This window comes from Brachyistius frenatus, unplaced genomic scaffold (assembly GCF_029030835.1).
Source record: "Brachyistius frenatus isolate BFR_SWC_R1_liver_20210118 unplaced genomic scaffold, ASM2903083v1 Contig_224, whole genome shotgun sequence".
Lineage (NCBI taxonomy): Eukaryota > Metazoa > Chordata > Actinopteri > Embiotocidae > Brachyistius > Brachyistius frenatus.
Window position 1 is genome coordinate 62332 of NW_027210823.1, and position 12937 is coordinate 75268.

General features: G+C 44.1%; 1 protein-coding gene across 7 annotated transcripts in view; it reads left to right on the plus strand.

The window, feature by feature from the left end:
- Positions 1-12692, plus strand: part of ppfia1 (PTPRF interacting protein alpha 1) — a 45211-nt gene extending 32519 nt beyond the window's left edge. For 2 of the 7 annotated variants that reach the window (XM_069719749.1, XM_069719753.1), the window contains 13 exons: positions 881-1005; positions 1079-1242; positions 1946-2039; positions 3073-3154; positions 3810-4010; positions 4307-4369; positions 5964-5990; positions 7157-7332; positions 8495-8592; positions 8694-8869; positions 9477-9545; positions 9742-9913; positions 11407-12692. In XM_069719749.1, the coding sequence (XP_069575850.1) occupies positions 881-1005; positions 1079-1242; positions 1946-2039; positions 3073-3154; positions 3810-4010; positions 4307-4369; positions 5964-5990; positions 7157-7332; positions 8495-8592; positions 8694-8869; positions 9477-9545; positions 9742-9913; positions 11407-11468 (1509 nt within the window). In that variant the 3' untranslated portion in view covers positions 11469-12692. Of the gene's footprint in view, positions 1-880; positions 1006-1078; positions 1243-1945; positions 2040-3072; positions 3155-3809; positions 4011-4306; positions 4370-5963; positions 5991-7156; positions 7333-8494; positions 8593-8693; positions 8870-9476; positions 9546-9741; positions 9914-10095; positions 10161-11384 lie in introns of all 7 variants that reach the window. The other 5 variants (XM_069719750.1, XM_069719751.1, XM_069719754.1 and 2 more) reach the window with 5 other exon arrangements.
- The last annotated feature ends 245 nt before the right edge of the window (positions 12693-12937 follow it).

The window sequence follows — 12937 nt, forward strand, 5'->3', positions numbered from 1 at the left end:
TAAACTAGAAGCTGCTTCACTGGCTGACTGATCAATAACACCCCCTCCACCCCCCGACTCTTATCCATAATGTCCAGCTGTATTCTCCATCCCGTCCCTGAACTCACCATCCGGTGTGAAGTCACCTTGCTGCATACAATTTTCTGATGTGTGTCTTTATCTTTGTGATCTGAATGTTCTACATGTGTTATGTTACACAGCTGCAGCTGTTAGATTATTGATCAGTCCTTCCAGTTTGGTACTTCTGACCTTTTATATAATCCATATTAGCAAATCAAAGATCTTTCAGTTGGGTACCAAACTTTTGTACTTTTAGTACACCGAGCACGTCGCTTCGATACAACCTCGTATCAAAACATGTCGTCTTTCAATACTCAGGATACATCCACACTAATACGTCATCGATTTGATATTTAATATATGATATAAAATGATATCACGCCTTCTTTAACTCTCAAACATTTTTTCCACCGAGCCCGACCTGTGACATCTACTGAAACCATGAGGCGTTTAGGGAACATCGTTTTACAGTTTTATAGCATTTCCAGACAGGACTCCTGTCCAAGACATGAAAGAGAGATTTTCTAATTTCAGCGGGACCTTTTCTGGTGAAATAAAGGTTAAAATAAATTAAAAATATCTGCAGTTGAGTTAATTTTTACTTTTAGGAGCGAGATGTTCTGTTTTTATTGTCATTTTGAAAGCAATAACATAACTGTACCTTAATATTGTGCTCAATATGATCCTGGTGTTCATATACAGCGTGTCTGAAGTGGAAGCAGCTGATTTACAAACTGACATTAATGTGAAAGTTTCTACTTTGAGCAGAGAACAGTTTTCTTCACTCTCTTTTATTAACATGTATTTGAACTATCTGTAGTCTGCTCAGGACGACAAGGCCACCATCCACTGTGAGACGTCCCCCCCCACCACCCCACGCTCCATGCGCCTCAGCAGGGAGGCGGGGCACGCTGCCAGCCAGGAGGACATCCGAGACCTCCGAGGGTAAGAAGGTGTGCTGGTGTCCGCGGTACTCAGCTGTGTGGTGCCGGTCCGTCTAACTGTGAGCCTCCTGTAGTCTCCTGCAGGACGGAGGCAGCAACCCCAGCAGCAGCAGCAGCAGCCAGGACTCTCTGAACAAAGCAGCCAAGAAGAAGAGCATCAAGTCCTCCATCGGACGCCTGTTTGGGAAGAAAGACAAGGGCCGACCCAGCATCCCCGGCAAAGATTCCCCCAGCCAAGGTCAGACCCCCCCCCCCCGGGTTCACTCCTCCAGGATCACTCCCTTTATAGTTCACTGGGTTCGCAGGAATTATCGCAATGTTGACAGGAGCTCTGCCTCCTATCAGCTCCAGATAATCCTCTGAGCACCTGAGGAGAAACGGGAAGTGATGGAGTTTGTGGGAAATGTGGTCTTCACATTAAAATGATCTAATTAAATGTTTATTATCAAAGGAAGTGATTCCATATTACTGTATGTTAAAATAACAGGTTCAGTTGTCAGAGACGTGTGTTGGTTTGTGTGCATATCCAGCAGGTCTGTGTTGAATGAACATGAATTGAGTAGCAGACGGTCGGATCTGGAAACATACGCAGCTTTGAGCCCTGTGGTTCTCTGAGTTCAATAAATAAATAACATTTCTGTGATGTGCAGCAGGATTTTTTTTTTTTTTTTTTTTATCACAGGCAGTGATGACATTTATTCCTTTATCAGGTAGTGCTAAAAAAAAAAAAAAAAAAAAAAAAAAAAAAAAAATCTAATTTTTCTTTTTAGACTTTTTTTAATTCCTGGAATTTTACATAAAAATCTCAATTAAGACTCCACAAATTATAACAACTGCCACCAGATCAAAGAATTTGTATGGTAACAGTCACATAATAAATGTGTGTGACTGGAGGACTGACGACATCACAGGATTCACTAGATATGGTGTTTGTGTTCCAGCTGGGACTCCTGAAGCCGAGAGCTCTCCGAAGGACGGCCTGGGGATGGGCACCCTGGGGGGGCCCGTTGACAAGAACAGGAAGCTGCAGAAGAAGTAGGTGTCTTCTTATAAGCCCCGCCCCCTTTCTGCCATCACGGAACTACAGTCTTAATAAGACTTAATAACACCACCACCCCACCACCATCCTCAACACCATGTTTATTTATGTTTTATTCTTCCAGTTATATTACAGTCATGATAAATGTAGTTTCTGGATCAGTATCAACTCTTTCTCTCTTTATTTATTTGACCAACCTCCCTCTTCTGTTTTTGTTTCATCTTCATCTCTTCTCATTCATGTGTAGTCCAAAGAGCGGGTAAGTGGGTTCATGTTGCTCGTGTCTTGCCGTATCTCCTTCCTCTCTTGGCTTCACGCTGACCTCTCCGGTAATCCTGAGGACCTCAAACTGTCCCTGTGAATGCCTGATGGCTTTTCCATGCTGCTCTTTACCTGCTCTCCACAGAGGAGCTTCACTAACACCGATGTATGCGAGAAATGTTCCTGTTGCAGCTTCCTGATGGCAGCATGACGTTCTTCAACTGGAGGAAGGATATTTAATACACAGATAGTTATTAAGATGTTGATGAGAAGATCAACTTTAGTTTATAGTTTACTAGAAGTTATCTGACTGAAACATGCTCTGTTTGATCCTCTATGACATCAGACCTGTCGGTGCTCCAGCCCCCTCTAGTGGGCACATCCAGCAGTGTTCTGTTGCTCCAGACTAAACTGATGTTCCTTCATGATAAACTGAGAATGTGCATGAAGAGGATGTTCTGTTCAGACAGTCTGTTCTCCATCCAAGCATGTCCAGAACCTGTCTTCATCCTAAAGTCCTCCACATGGACTCTCAGAACACTGTACTGACTAGTGAGGTTCTCCTGAGACCCAGTTCTGATTAACATGTGTTCTGGTTAAACTGAAAGGTTTCCTTCATGTGTTGGTTTCACTTCCTGTGTTTCCTCTCACTGCTCTTTGTTCTCACTCTGCATGTCATGAACATGTGTGTACATGATGAGTGCATGTTGAGGGGTGTGTTAGTATTGTGTGTAGTTGTTAACGTGATGTAACCGTGTTGTGTGTCAGACATGAGCTGCTGGAGGAGGCCCGGAGGCAGGGCCTCCCGTTCGCCCAGTGGGACGGCCCGACGGTGGTGGTGTGGCTGGAGGTAGGACATTGGAACACAACATGGCTGCTCTCTGATAAAGATTCTCCTTGTTAAACTGGCATGTTGATTGTGTTGATTTAATGAAAATGATTATGTTGATGTAATGAAAAATAAATCCTGGCATCAGAAACTGGTTTAATTTCCAGAGCTGACATATAAAATGATTTATAAGGTCTCTGATGAGATCCAGCTGACTATTGGGGCCGCACGGTGGTGCAGTGGTTAGCACTGTCACCTCACAGCAAAAAAGGTTCCGGGTTCGAATCCGGTCCTGGGCCTTTCTGTGTGGAGTTTGCATGTTCTCCCTGTGCTTGCGTGGGTTCTCTCCGGGTTCTCCGGCTTCCTCCCGTCATCCAAAAACATGCACCTCAGGTCAGGTTACCTGGCGCCGCGCTAGTGGCAGCCTACTGCAGCAGCTCCCCCCTGAGAGCCCCCCTGCTGTAGTGAAGAAATTTCCCCTCGGGGATTAATAAAGTGTATAAAATCAACAAAAAAAAAATTGAAACTAGGTGTAAAACATGTCAGTAACATGTCTCTGCTCCGTCCTCTGGTGGCCAGCTGTGGGTGGAGCTCAGCTATGTGAATAAATGTTCTAAACATGAGGAGCCGCTCAGTTGCCCTCATACCTGTCTCTGCTCTGCCCCCTGGTGGCCAGCTATGGGTGGGCATGCCGGCCTGGTACGTGGCAGCGTGTCGTGCTAACGTGAAGAGCGGGGCCATCATGTCAGCGCTGTCGGACACGGAGATCCAGAGAGAGATCGGGATCAGCAACCCGCTCCACCGTCTGAAGCTCCGCCTCGCCATCCAGGAGATCATGTCTCTGACCAGCCCGTCGGCCCCGCCCACTTCCAGAACGGTACACACACACACACACTCTCTCTCATTATGCTGTAGGGATCACATGAAGACATGTAAACATGTTAATGATGCTCTTAGACTGTTAGTGAAGACGTGTTCATGAAACCTCTCTGGTCTTCTGAATAACGTGACTCTTTAAACATGAACATGTCAACTTCTCATCGTACTAATGACTGAATGAATCCACCTTTGATTTGAACTAACATGACCTTCTTCATGACCTCTCTCTCTCTCTGTCCTTCATCACTTCCTTCTTACATACCTGTGATTGGGGGGGGGGTGTCACATGATCAGACCACAGGAAACGTTTGGGTCACACATGAAGAGATGGAGAGTTTGGCAGCCACTCCTCCTACGGTTAGTCTACCTGGTGAACAGGTGATATCTGGAGCCTCCTTTCAAGCTGCCTTCAGATCACCTGGATCTTCTTCACTGCATGTTTACCAGGCTGTCGCCATGGAGACGCACCAGGCAGCTTGAAACGAGACCAGATTCTCTACTAGTTGGTGCCTTTCCTTTCTTCCTTGTTGGTGTTAGTGACTTCCTGTTTCTTTACCTTCTGTGTGTTTCTGTTCTACAAAAATATCTTGTCCAGAAGAAGAGACGGTAATCATGAGGACTTCCTCCCTCTGACACCTTTAACTGTACTTCTGGTTTTAATGGAGCTCTTTCCGATACACTTTGTTAGGGTTGGGTGATACCATTTAGAGAGTGTTCCTGAAGGCAGCACGGTGCTGCGCATGGAGCAGGAGGACCAATAAGTTCACAGTGTTCCTGAAGGCAGCACGGTGCTGCACACGGAGCAGGAGGACCAATAAGTTCACAGTGTTCCTGAAGGCAGCACGGTGCTGTGCACGGAGCAGGAGGATCAATAAGTCCAGAGTGTTTCTGAAGGCAGCACGGTGCTGCGCACGGAGCAGGAGGATCAATAAGTCCAGAGTGTTTCTGAACGCAGCACGGTGCTGCACACGGAGCAGGAGGACCAATAAGTTCACAGTGTTCCTGAAGGCAGCACGGTGCTGCGCACGGAGCAGGAGGATCAATAAGTCCAGAGTGTTCCTGAACGCAGCACGGAGCAGGAGGACCAACAACCTCCATCAGGAAGTATTCAGAGTGTCTTCTCTTCATCAACATCATCATTGAGTTCACCACGTTAACGTGACCGCTGGTACGAGAACATTAGTGATGTTACCATGGAAACCTGAAACAGTAGATCCTCCGGCTCCGTGTGTAATTGGATCTCGTACATTGACGAGGCTTCTCCTTTTACAATCTTTGAACAATGTGGACAATCCTTCAAATCGATGATCAGATTAAATCTGCATGTAGTGTCTGAGTAAGAAATGTATAATATCTCCAGATAATATTGATATTTACTTTATAAAGGGGCGGCACGGTGGTGCAGTGGTTAGCACTGTCACCTCACAGCAAAAAAGGTTCCGGGTTCGAATCCGGTCCTGGGCCTTTCTGTGCGGAGTTTGCATGTTCTCCCTGTGCTTGCGTGGGTTCTCTCCGGGTTCTCCGGCTTCCTCCCATCATCCAAAAACATGCACCTCAGGTCAGGTTACCTGGCGCTGCGCTAGTGGCAGCCTGCTGCAGCAGCTCCCCCCTGAGAGCCCCCCTGCTGTAGTGAAGAAATTTCCCCTCGGGGATTAATAAAGTGTATAAAATCAAAAAAAAAAAAATCAAAAAATAAAACCACATCATAATAATAGCATTTTATCTACATCACCCACTCCTATATTGTGTATCTGTGGCCGTTTATATTTTTTGTTTGAAACCCTTATCATTAAAGTGTCTGGCCTTTTTATTTTCCTCACGTTTTTATTCACTTAATATATTTAGTTTAAAGTTGTATTTCCACTTGAAGCTGCTTTAACAGCACTGCTGCCTCACTAACCCTTCACCTCTCTGTTCTTCTCACCATGCTCACTAACCCTGCTAACACCAGGACGATGACGAGGGCAGCTGGGCCCAGGTGTGCATCCCCCTCCCCTCCAAAACCACCAATACTCACCTTATGTTATTATTCTGTTATTATCCACCAGTGTCGGTTCTAAACATTTCCTAAAGAAGTCACGTGCTGCATGTTCTGAGTGCAGTTTTATACCTTTAGTTTGGTTCATGAATGGAGTGAACACAGAGCAGACCTGTTATATGTTAATTATAAATGTGTTTTCTTTGCTGCTTCAGTCAGTATAAAGTATACTTTATATATATATATATAAAGGCATAAAGTACCTCGGTGGTTTTATCTCCTGGTTTTCCTGCTGAAGTTTAGAGACGAGCTCTCAAAGAAACTGGTTTACGGTCACATGTTTTATCTCTTGCGGTTCCTGTGTGAAGCCAGACTTGCTATGTACAAACGCCAGACAGCCAACACCTCCACAGAGTGTAAAACACAGTAAAGGCTTGAAACAGATTAAACATGAATGAAGTTAGAACATGTTATACGTTCCCAGAGCAGAACGGCAGATTTCATATTGTTTTTAATTATCAAGAGAAGCTTTTCTTCTCAGTAACATTTAAATAAAGTGTATTTACACAAAGCTCTGTGAATATGTTAGTACAAAATAAATATACATAGTCCTTTAAAGGTCCCATATTTAAATGTTTCCAGTCTTTTATTTGGACTCGTTGATCTTCAGAAGTTATATTTGTGGTTTTACTAGAATCCATCTCAGGAGTTTTATGTTTGTGCAGCGCCACCAACAACAGGTTGTTTACTATGTCTGGACATTTTGATATCAGTGAGCCTCTCTTCTGATTGGCTGACTCTCTGAGCGACACATGCTCAGACCAATCACAGGTTTTCTTTGCTCTTGTAGCTCGTTGGCTCCTCGACAGAACGACTGCTGTTTACTTCCACAGAAGGTTGGGCAGTGTGCCGTGCTGAGGGCGGACATATGACATCACTATTAGTTTGTGACGTCACAACTTAAGACTAACTTAGACCTGTTTATAATTGAAAAAACACTGTGAATGTGTTGTATATGGGACCTTTAAGTGTGAACTGCTGAAAGTGTACGATGATCCAAACATTTGTCTGTCAGTGTTGATTGATGGTCATCCTGATGTATTGATTAGTTCATCTATTACCAACCTGTCTCATCATCACCAGTCTGACCCTTTGCTGTCTGATAGACGTTGGCCTACGGAGACATGAACCACGAGTGGATCGGGAACGAGTGGCTGCCCAGCCTGGGGCTGCCCCAGTACCGCTCCTACTTCATGGAGTCCCTGGTGGATGCCCGCATGCTGGACCACCTCACCAAGAAGGACCTCAGGGGACAGCTCAAGATGGTGGACAGCTTCCACAGGTAGGACAGCATGTCAGGGAACGATTCGAGGGACCTTTAATCTTACTATCATCAGTGAATGCTCCGAAGAAACATTAACCAGCCATGAATTTATCTCAAGAAGGAAGGGTTCAAACAATAACCAGTAAACAAACAATAACCAGCAAACAAACAACCAATAAACAACCAATAACCAGCAAACAAACCATAACCAGTAAACAAACAAACAATAAATAAACAATAACCAGTAAACAAACAACCAGCAAACAAACAATAACCAGTAAACAAACAATAACCAGCAAACCAACAATATCCAACAAACAATAAACAGAAAACCAACAATATCCAACAAACAATAACCAGCAAACCAACAATAACCAACAAACATTGACCAGCAAACAAACAATAAACAGAAAACAAACCATAACCAGCAAACCAACAATAACCAGCAAACAAACAATGTCCAACAAACAATAACCAGCAAACCAACAATATCCAACAAGCAATAACCAGAAAACCAACAATATCCAATAAATGATAACCAGAAAACCAACAATATCTAACAAACGATAACCAGCAAACAAACAATAACCAGCAAACAAACCATAACCAAAAAAACAACCATAACCAGCAAACCATAACCAGCAAACAAACAATATCCAACAAACAATAAACAGCAAACCAACAATATCCAACAGACAATAACCAGCAAACCAACAATAACCAACCATAACCAGCAAACCATAACCAGCAAATAAACCATAACCAGCAAACAAACAATATCCAACAAGCAATAACCAGAAAACCAACAATAACCAGCAAACCATAACCAGCAAATGAACAATCACAGCAAACAAACAATAACCAGTAAACAATAACAACAAACAATAACCAGCAAACAAACAATAACCAGTAACAACAAACAATAACCAGAAAACCAACAATAACCAGCAAACCATAACCAGCAAACGAACAATCACAGCAAACAAACAATAACCAGTAAACAATAACAACAAACAATAACCAGTAACAACAAACAATAACCAGCTCTGTGTGTGTGTGTGTGTGTGTGTGTGTGTGTGTGTGTGTGTGTGTGTGTGTGTGTGTGTGTGTGTGTGTGTGTGTGTGTGTGTGTGTGTGTGTGTGTGTGTGTGTGTGTGTGTGTGTGTGTGTGTGTGTGCAGGAACAGTTTTCAGTGTGGTGTCATGTGTCTGAGGAGACTGAACTACGACAGGAAGGAGCTGGAGAGGAAGAGGGAGGAGTCTCAGCTGGAGCTCACAGGTAACAGACACTCTGCTGGTTAATCAACATAAATCACGTTTAAAGACTCAGGAAGTTCCTCTATGAAAACACACGACGTCATCTCTCCGCTGTGTCATCAGATGTTCTGGTGTGGAGCAACGAGCGAGTAATCAGCTGGATTCAGGCCATCGGCCTCAAAGAGTACAGCAGCAACCTGTACGAGAGCGGAGTTCATGGAGCGCTGCTCGCTCTGGATGAAACCTTCGACCACAACACACTGGCTCTGCTGCTGCAGATCCCCACGCAGAACACACAGGTGTACACACACACACACACACACACACACACACACACACACACACACACACACACACACACACACACACACACACACACACACACACACACACACACAGGTGTACGCACGCACACACAGGTGTACACACACACAAACACAATCACAGGTACACACACAAACACAGGTACACACACAGGTACACACACACACACACACACACACACACACACACACACACACACACACACACACACGCACACACACAGACAGGTACACACACACAGAACAACCTCTGCAACCTATCAGTCTCATAAATGAAGCCCCCCTTAGACGAAGGTTGATGACACAAAGCTGCGGTTCAAACTACACCAGAGCTGTGAGGGACGAGTTCATGAGGAGAAGCACAACCAGCAAATAAGAGCTGAGGGGGATGAAAGGTTGGTGGTTCCTTCTAGAAGAAGGAAGAACATAAACCGCTTCCAGAGAGCTCAGGCAACATCCTCAGAGGTTCAAGAGGAAGAAGGAGATGATGATGATGATGATGATGATGATGACAGCTTCAGAGACATGATGAAGATCGTCAGGATGTTTCTCGTCTCATTCTTCTTCTGTCTTTTCTCTGCAGGCCAGAACAGCTCTGGAGAGAGAATACACCAATCTGATGTCTGCTGGTACTGACCGCAGGATGGAGGAGGTAACACACACACACACACACACACACACACACACACACACACACACACACACACACACACACACACACACACACACACACACACACACATATTACTAAACAGTGACACACCCTGTTTAGAAAATCTCAATCTGCCCTCTCTCCCCCCCCTCCTCCCTCCTTGCCCCCCCCTCCCCTCATTCCCCCTCTTCCTCAGGATGATGATAAGAACTTCCGGCGCGCCCCCTCCTGGAGGAAGAAGTTCCGTCCTAAGGAGGTACGCGGTGTGTCTGTGGGAGCGTGTGACACGCTGCCTGCTAACTTCAGAGTGACCAGCAGCAGCAGTGCAGCGTCTCCCTCAGCGCAGCCAAAGAGGAGCACGATGGACGGTGAGCACACCGACTGACACCAGTGTGTTTGTGTGCATGTGTGTTTGCGTCAGTGCTGCGACTTCCTCCAGTCAAACTTTGCTTCATGTTCTCTTAATTCTACCTGAACGTCTGCTGCTTGTGTTCATGATGCTGCGACTAACGGCACGTCTCTGCATGATCTCTGCCAACATGCACCACAGGAGGTCAGTCTATACAGAGGCTGGACACGGCCACAGTCAGGACGTACTCCTGCTAACACACAACGGTAAGAACACACACAGGGAGCAAACACTCACATTGTTCATAACTGACAGCAAGAACACACACACAGCTGGGATTAAACAGTCAATAACCTCCTTTTCACACCTGACTGTAACACACCAGTCTAAAAACCAGTCTGAAAACCAGTCTTAGAACCAGTCTGAAACCAGTCTTAAAACCAGTCTTTGAATGAGTCTAAAACAGGTCATGAAACCAGTCTTAAAACCAGTCTAAAACAGGTCATAAAACCAGCCTAAAACAGGTCTTGGAACCAGTCTTAAAACCAGTCTTGAAACCAGTCTCAAACCTGTCTTAAAACCTGTCTCAAAACCAGTCTAGAAAACAGTCTGAAACCAGTCTAAAAACCAGTCTTGAAACTACTCTTAAAACCAGACTAAAACAGGTCATGAAACCAGTCTTAAAACCAGTCTAAAACCAGTCTAAATACCAGTCTAAAAACCAGTCTAAAACCTGTCTTAAAACAAGTCTAAAAACCAGTCTGAAACCAGTCTAAAACCTCTTAAAACAAGTCTAAAAACCAGTCTGAAACTATTCTTAAAACCAGTCTTAGAACCAGTCTAAAACAGGTCATGAAACCAGTCTTAAAACCAGTCTAAAACAGGTCTTAGAACCGATGTAAAACAGGTCATAAAACCAGCCTAAAACAGGTCTTAAAACCAGTCTTAAAACCAGTCTAAAACCAGTCTTAGAACCAGTCATAGAACCAATCTCGAAACCAGTCTAAAAATAGTCTTAGAACCAGTCTAAAACCACCAGTCTTAGAACCAGTCTTAAAACCAGTCTAAAACTAGTCTTAAAACACTCTTGAAAACAGTTTCAATCCCCAGTAAAAGCCCCCTCACACAGTTCACTGATCAGCCGCAGCGCAGAGCCCGACCCTCTCAGACCTGCTGGAATAATTCAGTAATCTGAAGCTGAACCTACGTGATTGGGTCGAGTCTGACAGTTCAGGTTGGGAATTACAAAGTGGAGAGTCCTGCGGCTTCATGTCTGTTTCCGTGATATTAATGTACATACAGAAGCTGGATGGGATCAGTGGAGGCTGCAGACATAAATATCAGATGTGAACAGGCTGTTTCTCTGTTCAGCAGCTTTCTTCTTCACTCCTCGGTTCTATTAACGCACGTTTACCCCCCCCCCCCCCTCCACCCGGCTGCTTCCCTCCCTCGTGTCCGTCGATCTCTGTCCTCTGTTTCCCCCTTCTCAGTTTATCCTCATTATTTCTACAGGTAACCGCTGGTCCGAGGATGAAGGGGAGTTTCCCGCCTTCAAGACCAGGATGATGAACTGAAACACTAAAACAGATGTTACTCACCAGGCTCAGTATCCCTAGAGGAAGCTTTCTAGATTTATCTACATTTCTTATTATATTTATGTAAACCAATGGGACATTTAATTGATTTTAGATTGATGATGTAACCCTCTCCTGTTAATCAGCCCTCTTTTTAAGAACCTTTCTCCACCGTTTGAAGCTCAGATGTAACTGAATGTTTGTATATTTCTACCAACAGACATTTTATTAATCTTTTTTATAATCCTCATTCTATTGACCAGATGTATGTTTTTTTTCCTCTTTTTTTTAATTTGAATTCTAATCATTGGATTTCTGCTTCTTGACTTGTGATATAACTTAATTCATATCTTTTAACTGTTGTAACTTTGTGTGATTTTTCGGTGGATGGATGTGTGAATATCACGACTGATTGCTGGACTGTTTCACAAACCTGCTCAATATTGTGAGTCATCGTCGCCGTTAGAAACACCTGCTGGCACGCCGGCGGCGACAGATCTCGTGAGATCTCGTGTGTTTCTCTTTTCTTTATTCTCCATATCTGCGATACCAAAATGAACCTCTTGAATCGAAGAATTAAAGCCATATAACAGTAAAAACAAACAAACGGAGGGCTACTTTGGGATTCAGGTGGAAACAGACTTCCAGGTTCCCTCTCGTTGACCGTGCATGTGCACCCCCCCCCCCCACACACACACACACACACACCTGATTTAACCCTTTAAGGAACAGGAGGAGCGCTCGTCGGGCTCGTCTGTACGGAACGACTCAAACGTGTGAAACTCCTTCGATGGACCAACTTCACTGAGGCCTCAGTCGCCCCCCCACAGACCTTTTTATAAAAACACTTTGTACGAAGATTTCTTATGAAGCCTTATCGTTTCTGAACTCGTCTGTCGTCTCTTCTTATTTATTATCACTCATCCACGTTGTGTTTGCTCGTTCTGTCGCGTCTTCACTCAACACCGGCTCCTCCGTCACTTCTCACCGCGACCCAGAAGGAACCGAAGACTTTTCTTTTCTCTGTTTCACATAGTTCAAGCTTCAAGTAGAGATGTTTTTTTTCTGTTGTGATTTAGTCATTTATGCACAAATCATGTTGCTGTTTTCTTCCCACTCTTCATGTTGAATCTTCTGTAACTATGATGTACAGTCTGAGTACTTATAAACTATTTTTATCACAGTATTATTTATTGCTTACTTTCAATAAAATACTGAAACTTATTTTCCACTGCAGATAAAAAGACTCTTATCTTTGTCTTTTAACGTTGTTCTGTTGAGTTTGTTTTGTTGTCGTCCTTTAAAAGGACTTAAAGGTTAGACTTCACTGTGAAGGTACATCAGTTATCATGAACTCATGCTTTAAAAAAAATCATCAGGAATTAACTGGAGCTCAAAGTCTTTCATTCATGATCTCATGCATGGATAGCACACTAATTAAGTCATTAAGTAAAGAGCCAGAGCACTTC